This window comes from Bison bison, unplaced genomic scaffold (assembly GCF_000754665.1).
Source record: "Bison bison bison isolate TAMUID 2011002044 unplaced genomic scaffold, Bison_UMD1.0 scf7180017864461, whole genome shotgun sequence".
Lineage (NCBI taxonomy): Eukaryota > Metazoa > Chordata > Mammalia > Artiodactyla > Bovidae > Bison > Bison bison.
In genome coordinates this window covers 7491123-7510649 of record NW_011495023.1, presented here as the reverse complement: position 1 = coordinate 7510649, position 19527 = coordinate 7491123, and the positions used below count along the sequence as shown (strand labels likewise).

The window sequence follows — 19527 nt, the reverse complement described above, 5'->3', positions numbered from 1 at the left end:
TTTTCACTCTCCTCTTTCACTTTCATCAAGAGGCTTTTTAGTTCCTCTTCACTTTCTGCCATAAGGGTGATGTCATCTGCATATCTGAGGTTATTGATATTTCTCCCGGCCATCTTGATTCCAGCCTGTGTTTCTTCCAGTCCAGCGTTTCTCATGATGTACTCTGCATATAAGTTAAATAAGCAGGATGACAATATACAGCCTTGACGTACTCCTTGTCCTATTTGGAACCAGTCTGTTGTTCCATTTCCAGTTCTAACTGCTGCTTCCTGACCTGCATACAGGTTTCTCAAGAGGCAGGTCAGGTGGTCTGGTATTCCCATCTCTTTTTATGTTAATACATTTAAATTACACATAAAGGTATAAAGTGCTATGTATCAATCCAACAAAGTTGATAAAAACCACTCACTACATCTGGGAAAGCTGATATAAGGAAATGGGAGGGATTTCTCTCTTAAACTAGACTCCACAGCCAAAATCTGGATAAACCAAACATCCCTGTAGGTGCCTGATTCAAGATGCTACAGTGAAGGGAAATGACAGATGCTACTTCTGGGCCAACATATGTAAGAGCTGTGAGGAACCATTAGCTCTTTCTTCCCCTGTCATGACGACTTGGAATCCACATGTTATGATGGCATCACCACACCATGGATGTGGCCTAAATCATAAAGTCATCGCAAACAACAGACTTTGTATGCATGAGAAATAAAACATTTTTGTGTCATGTCACAAAAAAACCTACAGGGTTTTCTTGTTATGTAGCATAATCAAGACCATTCTGATTAATCCATGAGTTGTAAGGTATACGTCTCCTATTGGCTCCTTTCTCATTATAACTCCCATTTGAATGGGGCCAGCCAGCTACTGTAAAGCTAGCGTGCAGAGGGGAGAAGTCAACAGAGGCACCCTTGTCTGTGATCTGTGACATCAAATGCTTTCCCCACAATAATATGTTGCTTGCTTTGCCCTAAAATCATGTTACCCTCACTCTTCAGTCTGTGGCATCAACATCTGAGAGGCACACAGCACTGCCTTTTAAATCACAGGCCTTCTGCAAGTGGAAGTGTTCTGACCTGGTAACATTGCCTCCTCTCACCTATGAATTTTGCTTTTCATTCAAAAAACTTCCTCTGTTGAGGGTAAGGTCAAGATTATAAAAACTGTTGGTAGCATACTTTCCTTTTTTTTTTTGCAAAATGGAATTTTTTTCCCCTCTCTCTTCCCATTGTTAGTATCCATAACTGTTCTCAGTGAGTTATGAAGGAAGCGAGTAAAAATGCCTTCACTCTACTGCCTGGAAGTAGTGCTCGCTTCTTAAGACCTGCTCCTCTGATTCAAGCACAGTTAATACTCCTCTTGTCTTCCAGATTTAACTGTAATGGAATTTTCCATGATTCTTAACAAAATCAATTATATACCATCTGAAAAGGAGATATCAGTCAAAGGGATATTTTTAACTGACATACATATAGTTGATTTACAATATTGTGTTAATATTAAGTGTATAGCAAAGTGATTCAGTTGTATATTTTTTCTTTTATTTTCCATTATAGGTTATTACAAGATATTGAATATAATTCTCTGTGCTATAAAGTAAATCTCTGTTGCTTATCTACTTTACATAAAGTACCTTTTGTATGTTAATCCCATACTCCTAACTTATCCCTTCCCTCTTTCCTTGGTAACCAAAAGTTTGTTCTCTATGTCTGTGGGTCTGTTTCTGTCTTATATATAGAATTGTTTGCATTATTTTTTATATATCACACATAAGTGATATTATATGATATCTGCCTTTCTTTGACTTACTTCATTCATTATGAAAATCTCGAGGTCCATTCAAGTCGCCACAATCAGCATTATTTCATTCTTTTTTATGGCTGAGGACACGACTGAGTGACTGATCTGATCTGATCTGATCTGAACATTCTATTGTATATCTCTACCACATCTTCTTAAACCAGTCACCTATTGATGAGCTTGGTAGGCTGCAGTCCATGGGGTTGCTAAGAGTTGGACTTCACTTTCACTTTTCACTTTCCTGCATTGGAGAAGGAAATGGCAACCCACTCCAGTGTTCTTGCCTGGAGAATCCCAGGGACGGGGGAGCCTGGTGGGCTGCCGTCTATGGGGTCGCACAGAGTCAGACACGACTGAAGCGACTTAGCAGCAGCAGCAGCACTGATGAGCACTTTGGTTGTTTCCATGTCTTAGCTACTATAAACAGTGTTGCTATGAATACTGGGGTGCACTATCTTTGCAAATTAGGAGTTTTCATCTTTTCAAGATGTATGCCCAGGAATGGGACTGCTGGATCACGTGGTAACTCTACTTTTAGTTTTTTAAGGAACTTCCATATTATTTTCCATAGTGGAGGAATGAATAACATTGTGCTTGAACCAAAGTCTGTAGTTTCAGGTTCCACAGTACAACTCCTCATCAATGAATAAAGTTCTTTAGAGGTTCTTAAAAAAAAAAAAAAAAATTGGCTAGAATGAACCAGAACTTGAAATGTTTAGGAGTAAACAGGGTGACAGATATTTTCTTTTTCTTCACTTCCATTGTTGGCAGCATAGTTACATTCAGGCTCCAGACACACTGGACTACAGCAGACACTGGTAAGCAGCACCAGACTCCCTGGGTACTGAGAACATAGCTCTAGGGCCACTTCCATGCAGACACTACAGACACTAGTGAGGCTTATTTAGCTGCTCAGTCGTGTCTGACTCTTTGCGACCCCACGGACTGCAGCATGCCAGCCTTCCCTGTCCATCACCATCTCCCGGAGTTTGCTCAAATTTATGTCCATTGAGTTAGTGATGCCATCCAGCCATCTCATCCTCTGTCGTCCCCTTCTCCCCCTGCCTTCAGTCTTTAGTGAGATCTCAGGGACACTCAGAGAGCAACAGGCCAGACAAAATGCTTCCCGCTATTAAGGACCCCATTTCAGATAGTCTCACTGTTCATGTTCTTATCTCCTTATTTTAACTCTCCACAATGCTCATGTTAAAAGAAAATAACCTTTATAGCTTGCTCACTCTTTATTCCAAATGGAAGAACACAACAGACTTAGGTTAAAATGTACAATAGTCCCTCATAGCCATGGGGATTGTTTCTAGGACTCCCTGGGATACCAGAATCCAAGGATGCTCAAGTCTCTTATATAAAAAGGGGTACTTAGGACATAATCCATGCACACCCTCCATACACTGTGAATCATTTCTAGGTCACTTGCAATACCAATACAATAGACATGCTATATAAAAAGTTTTAAATACGAAGGAAAGGCTATATAAATAGTTGCCGGAACTCAGCAAATTTAAGTTTTCCTTTTTTGGAATATTTCTTTTCCTAATATTTTCTATCTTGGTTGAATCCAAGGATGCAAAACTCCCAAATAAGGAGGGCCAACTGTGTTCCTCTTTTCTCCTAAGATTTGATCACGTTAGATATAAGAATACACAAACTAATCTTAACCACAGAGCAGGTACTCTTTACCCAGTTAGTGAAACAGAAATTCTGTGGGTAACTGAAAATAAGGGCAAAAAACTATTTTCAGAATGGTTTCTGAGACTAGGAGTGGACAGCCAGATTCTGCAAGTGTGAGGCCAGTTGGATATCTGTTTCTTCACTAGAAAAGACACGAAAGAAGAGCATTTCCAAACTGTAGACTGACACAGTGACCATGACCATGAGGGATGGCTAAACTACAGACCTTTCTGAACTCAGAGCTTTTTTGAAAAAGTAACTTTCCTTCCAGGCAAAATATGTACAGGAATCTATTTTCTGTGGTTATCTCATATGCTCAGGGATTGAATACAATTTATTTTTTAAAAGAAATGGCAATGGAATGTCTCTATTACCTGATCCACTGTGAGCTACATAAGTTGTTATCAAAATTTTAGAAAAATTACAGGCAGAAGGAGAAAACACCAAGGTCAATAACAAATGGAGAGCTCACAGACTTGAGAAATTCTGACCTTGCTTGACCTGCTGGCTTCTTGACTGGAGGGAAATTACTTAGCCTTCCTTTAGCTTCTTAGCCTCAATCCCTTCTGATTTCAAACTGCCATCAATCTCTTAAGCCTTGGATTCCCCATTCCTCTCTATGTTTACCAAACAAATGGTACCTATCACATTCCGATTGTATTAGAAATATTCACCTTATTTACTGAACAAAAACAGATTGTGCCTAATTTCGGTTGTGCACTCCCTGAAATGCTGACTTTGCAAAGGTGATTCAGACAAGGCTCTTCAAAAGCATACTGTAGATGGGAGAACAAAACAAAGAAAAGTACAATGAAGGTATGATTAGATGCTACAATACAGGTACTGCAGGATGCTATGAGCAGCCCAGCAGGTGTGACACTGGGCTGGATTTGGAAGGATTAATCTCTGTCCATGAATGCCTTATTTCTTTTGCTGACTTGGAGGCAGGGGCCAAGCCTCATCATCTGTATTTCTCACAATGCCTTTTCCATGGTAGGTGCCAAATAAATTATATATGGGATGAACAAGTGAAAGAAATCCAAATTTGAAGCTCTTGATAAAGGAAAAATACATTCAGGTTTCAGAAATATAATAAAATTGTGTTCTGACAAATGGGAAAAATTACTTCAAGTACTCAAATACGTGTTGGTAAAAAAGTGAAATGACTTTAAACACTAATTTGAAAATAAGAGCCCCTGAGCCTCTTCTTTTGGTCACCAGGAATCAGAATATTGTAATGATGGGACTTCTCTGGTGGTCCACTGGCTAAGACACCGTGCTCCCAATGCAGGGGGCCTGGGTTTGATCCCTGATCAGGGAACCAGATCTCACAAGCTGCAATTAAAGATCCCTCGTGCCACAACTAAGACCCAGCATAGCTAAAAATGTAAATAAAAATATTTTTAAAAAGAATACTGTAATGCTAAGAGTTGCCACTGAAACAGGAAGAAAATTCATTTCCTTTTTCAAAACTCCATGATACAGGTATTATCTTTCCCTTGACTGGAACAGGAAGATTAAGTCATTAGCTTCAAATACTTTAACCAGCTTTTGGTGAAGACTATATTCCGACCCAGTCCTGCCAGACCCCAGAGCCACGCCCTTAGCTGCCAGGTGACAAGCTTCACAGCCTGGTTGCCCCCCAGGAGTGAGTCAATAAAGACTCCATTATGCAGATAAGCAGTGTGCTACAATGGTGACGTGTGCCATTTTTCGGAGATCACAGAAAAGAGGAAAGAAAACTTTTTTGCCTTTCAGTCATCTAGCCTGAAGAAAATTCTTGACTGACTTATTTTCAAAGACTCACATATAAATTTCAACCATGAATCTTCCAAGGGTTTGAATGGATATGTCAAAACATAAGGCGTCATGCTCTCCGCCTGATGCTCTGTGATGACCTAGAGCAGTGGGATGGGGGCGGGGTTTAAAGGGAGGCTCAAGAGGGAGGGGATATATGTATACCTATAGCTGATTCACGTTGCTGTACAGCAGAAATTCATACACGACACTGTAAAGCAATAATTCTCCAATTAAAAAAAAAAAAAACATAATGTGTGCTCTGATTCTCCTTATGTTAGATACCAAGGAGTTAGAACCTGGATTCCCTTAGCACCGAGACATTTCATGAAAAGTGCTGGATACAGAATTTTCATCCTGTTATTCTTGATTTCTTTCATTGGCCCTCTTCTCACTAAGGCCACTTTTCTGGAAAGCAACCAAGGAAACAGCCACCCCAATAGTGTGTGGTGTTTATAACCTCCATATCTGGATAGTCCATCAGACTTGTGATATTTGCCTTTTTCCTTAAGGCTGGTAGTGTGATCTTCCTGTAAAGGAAGCCTGGAATAATCCACAGTCAGAAGATCTGGGAGGAACAAAGGGTATCTTAGAGAAGAAGATAGGAGAGAGGAAATGGGCGATAGGAGAAAAAGAATGAAAAGGAAAGAAGGTGAAGCGCTGTCTACAGGAACTTCCTAAATCATCACCTAAGCTTATCTCTAATGTTTACAATGCTGATTAAGATTCCTTTGCAACTCAGCAGCAGAAGGAAAAATATATACACAGATCTAAGCATGGAAAACTGGAGAAGGCAATGGCACCCCACTCCAGCACTCTTGCCTGGAAAATCCCATGTACGGAGGAGCCTGGTAGGCTGCAGTCCATGGGGTCGCGAAGAGTCGGGCACAACTGAGCGACTTCACTTTCATTTTTCACTTTCATACATTGGAGAAGGAAATGGCAACCCACTCCAGTGTTCTTGCCTGGAGAATCCCAAGGACTGGGGAGCCTGGTGGGCTACCGTCTATGGGGTCGCATAGAGTCGGACACGACTGAATCGACTTAGCAGCAGCAGCAGCAAGCATGGAAAACAGACGGTCAGCTTGGAAAACACAAGAATTCATCCTGAATTACCCAGCAAAGTGGCAGCTGACCATCTGAGACCAGACTACATTATGACAGAGATTCAAGAGACAGGAGGTTGGAGCCTGAGGCCACTCGGCCAAATTCAGTACTCCCTGTCTTCTGACACCATCCCATTGCCCTTTACAACCTTCTGGTTAGTTTTAGGCTCACCATGTAACAACTTTCCACAAAGCCATCATCATCATGGTAGGAGAGAGAATTATGACATCACAAATAATAATACTACAGTAATAACTGAAAATTTTTAAATGAAAAATATACCATTTTTGATAGGATAATTTCTATATTTCTCAGCAAAATAATACATTTTCATTTAAAAAATATGTATCAGCCTTCCTCACTCAACACATAACCAACTTTCTAGCCTCCTTTACCCAGGCTCCCATCCCTAAAGTCTCAGACACACATTCCCTCACCATGTCCCTTATACCGCATACACAGACCACACTGCCTGCTCTACAGGCAATGGTCTTCACCTTTTAGACCAGAGGAATAAACAAGGACTCAGACTTCACTGAAGTCAAAGTCCAGCTTTTCCTCAACAAACTGCATAACCCTAACTGCCCTGAGTTTCCTCAATCTGAACAGCACTGAATAAAGTATGATTCCTCACATATTAAGACACAGAGAGAGGCACAAATCCTATTAATTAAATGGACAGTGACCCAACTATCAGTAGAAAATAGGGATGCTTTTATTTTTAATCAATTATATCTCAATAAAACTGGGGGAGGGAGGTTACATAACTGATAAACAGAAATAAAAGAAAACAAGGGCATTCTCTACACACACTTGAAATGAAGACCGCCATCCTTTTCTTAGTGAAGAATTCATCTGCTCCTCTCCATATCAACCTAGATTCTTCTTTCTTTTCTGGGCCTACTGCCTCTTGGGACGTGAACATCTCAACATACAATTCATGAGGCATATTTCACATGTTTTAGGCACTCTGATAAAGATTTCATAAAAGAGAAGGTTTCATTTAAAGGATCAAACGAACTGAGCTTAAAGCGTAAAGAATTGAGGCCGACGCCAATCACCATTTCCGTAGACGATAAAAAAATGAGTTAGACATCACTTTCGTAACTAACTTGCAAGAGAGCAAACTTAAAAACACAGAACTTGTCTCTACCTGGAGTGTCAAAATCAATACCTGCCCACTCTCGTCCCTGACCACAAGGATTGCTAAATGTTCTCCACTTCCATCACCGTGGTCTCCAGCCTCAGATGGAGACGCCCATCTGTGGGCTACAAAGGAGGCCGGCCTCCCATCTCCTGTGGCCCTACACCCATGCTGTCCCCTGAAAAGTAACTGCACACCGTCAAGAAACAAAAACACCCTGAGCCACTGTCGAGGGATAGCTGTGGGGCTGTCAAGATAACCTGAGAAAACAGGTAGCTGCTGACAGCAGAAAGCCAAGCATGCAGAAGAAAAACATGTCTGAGAAGCAAAAAGAACAGAAAACAAGACCCTAATGTCAGCTTCTTGAGGTAAAGGGGTTTGTCACAAGACTATCCCTCTGTGTGCTCTGTTTTAGCCTGAAAATGTATTTATATTCATTCATTCATACACTCATTCTTTCACTGCGCCAAGCACTCAGTAATAAGGGGGCAGACGTTAGCTGATTCCATGCTACACTCAGTTAAGATGCACTTCTGCGCTGCCTGCATTTTAGATATATTTGTGGTTGAACCTGGGACGTTCTTATAGGGGAACTGCATATCCTCTGGTCTCTCTTCTCTAACTTCCTGTTCTCTTACTGTTGTTGCTAAAGAAGGCTGAGCCTTCAGGTCAAATCTTTTCTGCAATCTGCCTCCTCTCCCCAAGCTGACAAAGAGATCTGGGACAATCCAGCAGTGGGCACAATCCACCCAGCTGTTTTTTTCCCCCTTTAACCTGAAGGTCACTGTGCTTTCCCTCATGTTCATTAAAGAATGAGCTTTGCACAGGGAAGGGGAATCAGATGAAGGCAGTCAAAAGGCACCAATTTCCAGTCAGAAATAAGTACAAGGGACATAAAGTAAGCATGACGAATATAATAGCACTGCCGTATGTCACACAGAAAGCTGTGAGGAGAGTAAATCTTAAGAGTGCTCATCACAGGAAAAAAAAGTTGTTTTTTTTTATTTCTTTCATCTTGTATCTAAATGAGATGATGGATGTTCACTAAATTTTCTGTGATAACCATTTTATGATGAATATAAATAAAATCATTATTCTGTATTCTTTATAAACATACAGTGTTGTAGGCCAATTATATCTCAATAAAATTGGGAGAAAACAGAATTAAAAAAAAAAAACGAAGAATGAGCTCGGCAGAGCGAAAATGGCAGGATACTCGTACCTGGTCTCTCAGCCTCTCCTGGTGGCCCATGATGGCGGTGGCATGATGCGGGTATTTCTGCTTCAGATGTTCCAGGAAAGCTTCTCTCTTCCGGTCCATCTCCGACGTTTGCATTCCCAGGATTTCTTTGGAACTTCGAGGCCCACCTAGAGTGTGTCTCCTCGGGATGTTTCGGGAAGATTTGGAAGCTGACACACGGCTGTTCCCATTAGAAAGGCGCTCCTTGGTTCTGCGACATTCTGCATCTTCTAAGGATGTCACCTGCAGGTTGCTCTTTCCTTGTTCTGAGAAACAGAAAAGATACAGCTCACAACTAAAGATTTCACACTAGAAATCTCATTTACAGGCCACCAAGTGCGTTTGCGGTAGCTGATAATGTATGAACGTAACTTAGCAGTATGTGTATGTGTGTGTGTGTGTGTGCGCGCACGGGCGCGTACCCACACAGCAGCAGGAAAGAGGGTAAATCAACAACTAAAAGAAATATGAAAAACTGCACTTTAGAAATAAAGATATTGCAGCAAAAAAAAAAAAAAAACAACTCTACAATTTCTTTCCCTGAGGTTATTCAAAACCAAAGCACCTGGTCAGACCAGTTTGCAGGCAAGATCTCCTGGAGAAAGGAATGGCAACCCACTCCAGTATTCTTGCTTGGGAAATCCCATGGACAGAGGAGCCTGGCGGGCTACAGTTCATGGAGTCGCAAAGAGTCGAACAGGACTGAGTGACTAGCAGTGCAACACAACCTGGATTACCCTTCACCCTCATCTGTAACTATGGAAAAGTTAACTTAAGTGATTATGATTATTTCTTTATTTTTAAACATAGTTTCATCCTAGTAACAGCACTTCTTACAATTTTATAATCTGAAGGCAGGAATCCTGCCTTCAAGCCTAGATTAAGGACAAATGATGAGACCTCTCTCGCCTCACTGTTTTCACTAATAAATTAAGCATGGCTGAACTGGTATTAGATATGCAAATTTAAATCTTAGTTCCCTGACCAGGCATCAAACCTACAAATCTTGCAATTGAAGCATGGAGTCTCTCTCTCTTTTTTTTTTTTTTTTGAAGCATGGAGTCTTAACCATTGTACTTACAGGGAAGTCTCTAGCTTTTTATTTTTTAAATATGTATTATTATAAACATACTCTAAATTTTTTTTAATAAATTTCCAATTTAAGAGGGTATTTGCTAATTATTTATCTTCAAAAGTTAAGTACAGAAAACACACCCAATATTTAAGAGATCTAGAGCTGAGTCTCAGAGAACTAATTTTTTTAAGTCTTTACTGAATTTGTTATAGTATTGCTTCTGCAGTTTATGTTTTGGATTTTGGGCCATGAGGCATGTGGGGATCTTAGTTTCCCGATCAGGGATAGAACCTGTGCCCTCTGCAGTGGAAGGTGAAATCCTAACCAATGGACCACCAGTGAAGTCCCAAGAACTAAAACCTGATGCCAGTGACATAAACCAACAAGTGTTCAGAGTTCATACATAAACCAGCTCCTCTAAAGGCAGTGCCGTCAACATGGTTTTTCTCTTCTTTACCTAGAAATACCTATACCTAGAACTGTAGGTACAACACCTGTTGGTTAGACACAGAAAATATTGTAAACGTGGGCTCATTTCCCTGCTGCAGTTTTTCACCCCTAGATGAGTATTCTGGGAGTAATTCTTCTTGTTTACCGTTCACTTCTCATTACATGGCTAATTATAGCTTCTCCATCAGACCATCAGACACTGATGAGGAAAGAGAAGGAAAAAACAGCCCAATTAGTTCATTCTACTATTCATTAACTTCAACAGCACCTTTAGAAGGGGGAGAAGATAGAACTATTGGTTCAAAAGATATTGAAAAAAATAAATAAAAAGGCTCTCGGAGGCAGATGTAGAGAACGAACATGTGGGCATGGTGCAGGGGAAGGAGAGGGTGGCACGAACTGGGCGATTAGCACTGACATATATATATTACCATGTGTAAAATAGACAGCTAGTGGGAAGCTACTGTATAGCCCAGGGAGTCCAGCCTGATGCTCTGCGATGACCTAGAGGGGTGGGATGGGATCGGGGAGTGGGGTAGAAAGGAGGTCCAAGAGGGAGGGAATATATGTATACACACAGCTAACTCACTTGGCTGCATAGCAGGAACTAACACAACACCGTAAAGCAATTATCCTCCAATAAAATTTTTTAAATAAGTAAAATAAAAAGTCTGTGAGAGCAGCATGAAATGAGAGAAGCCCAAATCACTTCTGAAATCATGGAACTGACATCTGGAAGAATGAGTGGAAACTGTTTCCTTTTCCTCCAAAGATGACAGGAGAAATCGTCCACTGAAAATCGCCTTGAGCAGGGGAGTCCCTCAAGGGACACACAATTGCTGAGGGAAGTCTTTCTCAGGTAGGGAACAGATGATGATCAGAATTAAAAGCCCTGAGTTCTAGCCCTCCTCCACCCTTTATTGTACATATGGTTTCAGTCAAGCCATCTACTGTCTCTCTGTCTTGATTCCCTACCTACAAAATGCAGAGCTCAATAACACTACCTGTGTCACCAATACTGAGGACCAATAAGAAAACTGTGAGAAGTTGACTGTCACTATTATGAGCTTTCATGCATGTGTTTTCTTTTCAATGTCCCTTAGCACCCAACCCACTCTAATCATTAGTTGCTGTCTGGTCGCTAAGTCATGTCCAACTCTTTTGTGACCCCCCTGGACTGTAGCACCCCTCCCCACCCCCCATCCCCGGCTCCTCTGTTCATGAGATTTCCCAGGCAAGAGTACTAGAGTGGGTTGCCATTTCCTTCTCCAGGGGTTTTCCTGACCCGGGCACTGAACCCTCATCTCCTGCATTGGCAGGGTTCTTTACCACTGAGCCATCAGGGAAGCCCCAAAAAATCATTAGTAAGGATCCAATAAATACCTCTGAGTTGGGGGGAAAAAAAAAGATTTGGGGAGATTAATTCCACTTATTCACTCTACCTTCTCATCACATAGGGGCTTCCCTGGTGGCTCAGTGGTATAGCATCTGCCTGCCACTGCAGGAGACGCAGGTTCAATCTCTGGGTAGGGAAGATCCCTGGAGAAGGAAATGGCAACCTACTCCTCTGGTGATGGCTACCTTGTTTGTGGTCTCTTCTCTAATGACACAGAGGTAACAGGAGCTATTGAATAAAGACAGGTGCGGAAAATGTCGCATCTCAGGTTGGGAAATACGTGGGCAATCTGCAAAGATTTAAACTTATGCTTTTGAGTGTGTGCACATGAGTTTTTCATTAGTCAAATTTTTGTCTACTTGATACAACAGAGTTGACTTCTAAATGGATTTTTACAATTACTTTTTTTTTTTTTGGCTGTGCAGCGTGACACTCAGGATCTCAGTTCCCTGATCAGGAATCAAACCTGTGCCCCCTGCAGTGGAATGGCAGAATTCTAACCACCAGGGAATTCCCTTGATTACTTGTGACATCATGCAAATGATATATTTTAAAAGTCATCCCGGACAGCTAGATTAATTGGCAAAATGGAATCTCTGAAAAGGTGATTTCTTCACGTGGACATAACACACAAATATACACATCCACCCAGGAGGACACACACTCATGTTCCTCAACTACCAACAAGGGCAGAAAGTTCTACTGGGCCTTGCTCTGCCACATGAACTCACAAGAACTGTCCTATTTCATCTCAGGATCCTCAGAGAAGGTCAAAACAGCCAGAACAGCAGTCTCTTGGAGACTGAAAAGTTTTCCACGTTCTTTGAAATAAACTGGGAAAGGAGGAGGGAGGGAGAGAGTTGGAGTGCAGGGTCATCTGTCAACATCCACCTTGGAGCAGCCCCACCTCGCTGACCCTCCAACCACAACCCTCTTCATACTTGACACTGAGAAGGTCACATCCATCTTAGGCTGTGTGCTAAGTTGCTCAGCTGTGTTCCTCTCTCTGCAACCACATGGTCTGTAGCCCGCCAGGCTCCTCTGTCCATGGGATTCTCCAGGCAAGAATACTAGACTGGATTGCCATTTCCTTCTCCAGGGGATCTTTCCAACCCAGGGAACAAACCCGTGTCTCTTACGTCTCCTGCACTGGCAGATAGGTTCTTTACCACTAGTGCCACCTGGGAAGCCCCCCACCTTAGGTTACTTTTCCATTTTTTACTGTCTCGTGGATTCTTCTAAAATGTCTCCAGGTGCTTAAGGAGGTTTAATGCAATGTGCAGGACAGCAGAGACAGACAGTAAATGCACCAGTGGCTAAATGCACTGGCTTCTCATTGCCCTGGGGACCCACCACTCCCTCAGCCCCACCTGCCTGCCTGGCGGATCACTGAGCTCTGGATCCCATCTGCTTGCAGGTCACCCTGCTCCACTTTTACGGCACCCACAACAAACAAACCAATGCGGCTACCACACGAAGCTGTACAACCCAGCTGTACGACTCCTACACAAAGGGCTGTACAACCCATTCCCATTTACCATGACCCTGTAGGGGTCACTGGAGCTTTTTTCTCTATGAGACGCAGTTCTTGGAAGCGATCGACTCCCACACCCGAGGCAGAGGAGACGGCTCTCCCATTCCGGTCATCTGGGGAGAACAGGACCTTTTAGTTGAGGAGGAAACAATCAAAGGGGAGCCGCAGAGGACGTGGAGTCACAATTCCACAGCCAATGGAGTCCCACCAACTCCACTGTCCATGCGGACACACTGCCCGAGGCTTGGAAACAGAAGCTCAGTTCTGGCCCTTGTCTGGAAAGCACTTTGGTGCTAACATTTGAGCCTGGGTGTGTGGGGCTGTTTGCTATTCTGGGAATCCATGTCAAACAAATAATGAAGCTGGAGTCTGAAGACAAGGTTTCCAGTTTTCCCCTTCCTGCCCCTCCCAGCCTCTGTCGGCAAAGAGTAACCTCTCCTGCAGGGCAAAGAGCAAGATGGGAGCTTCCAGGGGAGAACAGTCCCCAGCAACCTTCCCTGGAGCAGGAGTGGGGATTGAGAGGACCGAAGTGCCAGAGAGAGACTCTTGCGAGTTTCAAAGGGCTTCTTGGCTGAGATGAACACTTCTGGAAAGGAAAAGTAGAAAGTGGGGGGCTGGGGAGGGGCAGGGACCAGGCAGGCAGAGGACTATGGAAGACAGGTCACCTCAAGGAAGACACCCACAGAGCAAATTATCCTGCAGGCAAGAGACCACAGGAGCTGCCGAGACTGGCTTCACGGCCCCCACTCAGGGTGCCTGGGCTGGGTCAGCTGACCTGCAACCGGGATCTGGACCTGGCATTGTTCCTGCGTTCCATGCCTGCTTGCCATTTGAGAGCCAAGAACAGGGTGGATGGCCTTCCTGAGATTTTACTCCTGGATCAGATTAGGAGGATCCTGTCCTCCTGGGGGCACTGGCGACCCACTCCAGTACTCTTGCCTGGAAACTCCCATGGACAGAGGAGCCTGGTGGGCTGCAGTCCATGGGATCCCTAGAAGTCGACACGGCTGAGCGACTTCACTTTCGCTTTTGACTTTCATGCATTGGAGAAGGAAACGACAGCCCACTCCAGTGTTCTTGCCTGGAGAATCCCAGGGACGGGGGAACCTGGTGGGCTGCCGTCTATGGGGTTGCACAGAGTCGGACACGACTGACATGACTTAGAAGCAGCAGCAGTCCTCCCGGGGAAGGAATCTCCCACTGCTTCATAGTGGCTCCTGGTTAGCTGTCTCTAAGGTGTCGTTTTCTAGACTGTGTTGGGACGCTCTCTTGCATTAGAGTATCATGGGCAGCTACAGTTATGTCTGGCTGTACAACGCATTCCGATCTACTATGGCAGCAGTCACAGGTATGTCTGTGTATTTAAACCATAACATCCTTCTGTGCACACACAAGAAAATCCTGTTTTTCAGTCCCCTTCATCTAGTTGGGATCTTGTTCTAATTCCGCTCAATGCAACGTGGGAGGAAACTGCGTGGGCCACCGTTAGCCCTGGCCCCTGACCTCCTGAGTCCTCTTTCCTACCCTTTCTTCTTTCCCCTTTGGCCAGTTAAGTGCAAAAGCTCCAGCAGAAACCTCCAAGACCCTGAGGAATTGACATCATAACTAGATGTCCTTTGGGTGACTTGGGTCCCAGGGTCACCTGGAGGTAAACCACCCCGATCCACTTGGCTAGGAATGTCCACATTCCAGTGTTCAAAGCAAAAATTAACCTTGATTATGCTAAACCACAGACATTACAGCAATCAGGTCACCTGACTCCTAGGTATCACATATTCTGTTGGGACGCACAGAGTTCCTCCATTTTTTTCCAGGTCCCTTGTTAAAATCAAAAAGATCACCACCGGAGACACACTGGCACAAAAATTAACAGCTGAAACCAGTCCATTATGTTGAGTCCTCTAAAAAATCTTACACAAGTAAATAAAAGAGGTTTTTGGTAGAGATTTTACACAAAATAGGAACAGCCCCTCCCCTATCCAGAAAAGCATTCTTGTCTCAGTGGTTGGTTTGCTGATTGACTGATTTACTTTTTGCAAATATTTATTGAGTGCCTGCTCTGTACACTGAAAGGACTTAGGAAGTGTAGTGAAGTGGTGATCAAAGTAGACTTAATTCCCTTCCCTCATAGGGGAGGCACATTATAATTAAGGAGGCAGACAACAAACAGATAATATGTAACATGAATGTCAAAGCTGTGGTTTTTCCAGTGGTCATGTATGGATGTGAGAGTTGGACTATAAAGAAAGTTGAGCGCCAAAGAATCGATGCTTTTGAACTGTGGTGTTGGAGAAGACTCTTGAGAGTCCCTTGGCCTGCAAGGAGATCAAACCAGTCCATCCTAAAGGAGATCAGTCCTGAATATTCATTGGAAGGACTGATGCTGAAGCTGAAACTCCAACTTTGGAGTTTGGCCACCTGTTGTGAAGAACTGACTCATTGGAAAAGACCCTGATTCTGGGTCTGATTAAAGGCAGGAGGAGAAGGGAACAACAGAGGATGAGATGGATGGCATCACTGACTCGATGGACATGAGTTTTAGCAAGCTCTGGGAGTTGGTGATGGACAGGGAAGCCTGGCGTGCTGCAGTCCATGGGGTTGCAAAGAGTCAGACACAACTGAGCAACTGAACTGACTTCTGACTGATAAGTGCTTTGAAGGTTAAAACAGGATAAGGGACAGAAACTGATGGGCAAGTTTAGAGGATGCTTTGGAGCAAAGACCAGAATGTCTGGGGACCCCCAGGGACCCCTCCACCCACCACTTCCCTTGCCAGGGCTGTACTCTGCAAGGCTGCCAATACGGTTTTTTTTCCAGCTTCACTGAGATATAACTGACATGTAATCTTATCTGATTTTAAGGTGTACAATATATTGATTTGATAGTTACATACTGTGAAATGATTACTACCACAGTGAATATAGTATCTTAAGACCCCAGTGAATCAGGGGTGGTAGGGGGTTTCAAGACATTGGGGCCAGAGTGAAAGCAGTCGCCGCAGGGCTGCTATGGGCGGGCATGGGCATCCTAAGGACCACTCTGGGGAGCCCAAGGGCCTTCAAAAGAAGCAGAATATTGGACTTCCCTGGTGCTCCAGTGGTTAGGACTCAGTGCTGCCTCTGCAGGGGGCAGAGGTTCCATCCTTGGCTGGGAAACTAAGATCTCACACGGCACACGGCGAAAAAAAAAAAAAGCATGATATAGTTAGACTCAAATTCAACCACTAATTACTAAGCACCTCTCTGCAATTCACACTGTTTACTACCCAGCAGCTGACGCTTCAGCCCCGGGAGCATCATCGATAAGAATTATTCTCAAGGTAACCATATGCCCAGTTGCCAAAACAGTTCTGGGTTACAACTGTTGTCCCACTGAAATTATTCATAGCGGTCCCTTTCACTCTCAAAACTGTCTCAGTTTGAACAAGTTACACGATCACCCAGAGGATCCTTATCTATCTGTAGATTGATAAACTCAAAGCCCTAGGGTGGTATAATTAGCTGTTTGTTCAGCACATATTTATTGATCGCTGTCTCATGCCTGGTGCTCTGTTAGGTTCTGGGGATGGGAAGACAAAGAAGTAATGGTCTTTGCCCTCGAATACCACACTCTCACTCTCACAATGCCAAATATGATCAAGCCCACAAGGAATCATGGGTGATGCAGCCATCAGAGGCTGGCCTCCTTTGCATGGTCCTCTTGCATATCAAAGAACTGGAGAAGAGGCCACACTCCTTCACAGCATTATTTTCACCCAGGACTCAGTGGGGATCTTAGAAATCTAACCTGAATTCTTAGCCCCCTTTCACGCGCTCCCCAGCCACCTTTCTAGCCTTCTTCTGCACACAGACCCAATCCTGGACCATCTCTAACAATCCTGGGTCCCCTCTTCTAAATTTCAGCCACAAATATCCAAATTGCAATCAACATCTCCACCTGGATGCCTGAGAAGCTTCCAGATCCTACCGTAGTCAAAAGATTTTCTGCTCTCCACTTGCAAGCCACAAACACCCTCTCCGCTACTCCTCTCCAACACTTTCCCCTTCAGGTAAATGACAACTTCCCAGAAGCACAGACCAAAATTTCTGAAGTCATCTCCAATTCCTCTGTCTCTCTTATATCCTATATCCAATCCCTTGGCCAATTCAGTTTCATCCTCAATATATATCTAAAGTCTGTCTTCTTACGACCACCTGTTCTACTCCCCTACCTGCTGATTCAAGCTAGTGACTGGTTTACTTTGGAAGCTTCCTAACTGGGCTCCCTGCTCTGCCCTCAACCCCACTCGGATGATTCTCAGTAGAGCACCCAGGACTACCTCTGAAGAAACCTCTCAGACCCGCCAGCAGCTGCCACTTCCTTTGAAATAAAAGCCGAAGTCCTTACTATCAGAGGCCCTACCCGACAGGGCCTAGAATTCTCTCTTAACCTCTTTTCTATCCATCCTTTCCCCATGTTGTTCTTTGAAAATGCCCTTTTTCTTCCCTCCCTCAGCTCTTTCTGATGTCCCTTCAAGTATCACAGCAGTGCTTAGTCACTCAGTCGTGTCCGACTCTTTGAGACCCCATGGACTGTGGCCCGCCAGGCTCCTCTGTCCATCGGGATTCTCCAAGCAAGAACCCCAGAGTGGGTTGTAACCACCTCCTCCATCATAGTAGTGAGGCCGTCTCTAACAACCCTACTACAGTTTCACCCCTACCCCTCCATACTCAATATCCGCTTTCTCTGCCTTATTTTCCCCCACAGTTTAATGAACTAACTAGATAAAACATAAGATGCCCAGTTAAATTTGAATTTCAGATAAACAATGAATAATTTTTAGCATAAGTGTATCCCAAATATTGCATGGTATATACTTATACTAAAAAAAGTTTATTTTTTACCTGAAATTCAAATTTAATGAGCCTCTTTTATTTTTGTTTGACAAAATATGGCAACCCCACCATATAAAATGCTATTTTACGTATCTGTTTATTGTTTTTGTCCTCCACTCCCCCTCCCCCACACTTGGCCCTTAGAATATAAGGCAAGGGCTTTTCATCTATTTTGTTCATTGCTGGATCCCCAGAAGCTAAAACAGTGACTCCCACAGAACAGATGCTTGATATTTAGTGAATAAATGAAATAAGGTGATCACACTGCATCAGTCTCACCATCTCAGTCTCTGAAGGGTCTCTGAACTGCTGTGGTTGTTTGTAAATTGTTTCTTAAATCAGTACCACTCTCTTGTTGCGCCTCTAGATTCCGAGTATTTCGTAATGCAGCAGAAGCCCAGAGGTTGAATTCCTGCTGCAGGACCCTGTCTATCAAACAGGGCAGGGGAGGGGGCCCCACTGCGTAGGGGCCCCGAAGGAGAGTCTTGTGCTTTGACAGCACACACACAGACAACAAGCTGAGGACTCTGAGTCTGGGATTCTCCAGGGTTCACTGGTCTTAAAGTTTCCTGCTTTTCACCGGGGGGAATTTCTATCTCTTCTAATTGCATTTTCTTCTGTCTGGCTTAGTTTTGCATTTTCAGTGTGGATGAGTCATGTGTGACTTCCCTTTTGCCTTTTTAAAAAACACACACCTTTTCCCCTGTGCATTGTTGTTACTCCCACGCACAGCGCTGCAGCCCCGCAAGCATGGCTATTAACTGGCCCCTGGATGAACCTGGGCTAAGGTGGGGGCGGGGAGGGTTCTGGATTGTGCTGGGTCCAAACCCGCTGCCTTCGCGATAGTACATGCAAGGTAGGCTCCGGAGTCAGAGACGTCAGACACTGGACCGCCCAGCCGAGGAGCCCTTTCCCCACCCAACCCCACTGCATAATTTCTTTGGAACGACATATGCTTCTGGAAGTTCCCTACGGAAAAGACAAGTCTATTATAAACACAATCAAAGGGAAACTGCTCAGAGAAAATCTATCAGAACTGTCTTAACAGCTCCCAACTTTTGAATTCAAGCATTCAGAAAATTCGCACAGCTCCATCTCTCTTCTACATGGACAAGTGCTCCCCTGCTGTTCCGATCCGGAAAAAAAAAAAAAAACCCCCCCAAACTCTGCGATTTAACTCTCAAATACGACCAAACTTGCCTCCGACGTGCCTGTGCCTCGTGGAATCCCCCCAACCAATGAATGGAAGTGTTGCCGTCCCCGAGAGACCTTTCCAGAAAGAGCTCCTCTCTCCCGCGGCTGGAGCAGTGAGCATGGAAAGCTGCTTTGGGCGATGTATTTGTCATTGCCCGGAGATCTAGCAAGTACTGACGGCTTACAGGGCTACCAATGTAACATCACCCCGCCACTTCTTTGGCTGC

At 43.9% G+C, this 19527-nt stretch overlaps 1 protein-coding gene across 4 annotated transcripts in view; it reads right to left on the bottom strand.

Moving 5' to 3' along the window:
* Nucleotides 1–19527, bottom strand: part of KIAA1217 (KIAA1217 ortholog) — a 350583-nt gene that overhangs the window by 330469 nt on the left and 587 nt on the right. For all 4 annotated transcript variants that reach the window (XM_010859916.1, XM_010859915.1, XM_010859913.1 and 1 more), the window contains exon 2: nt 8760–9043. In XM_010859916.1, the coding sequence (XP_010858218.1) occupies nt 8760–9043 (284 nt within the window). The remainder of the gene's footprint in view (nt 1–8759; nt 9044–19527) is intronic.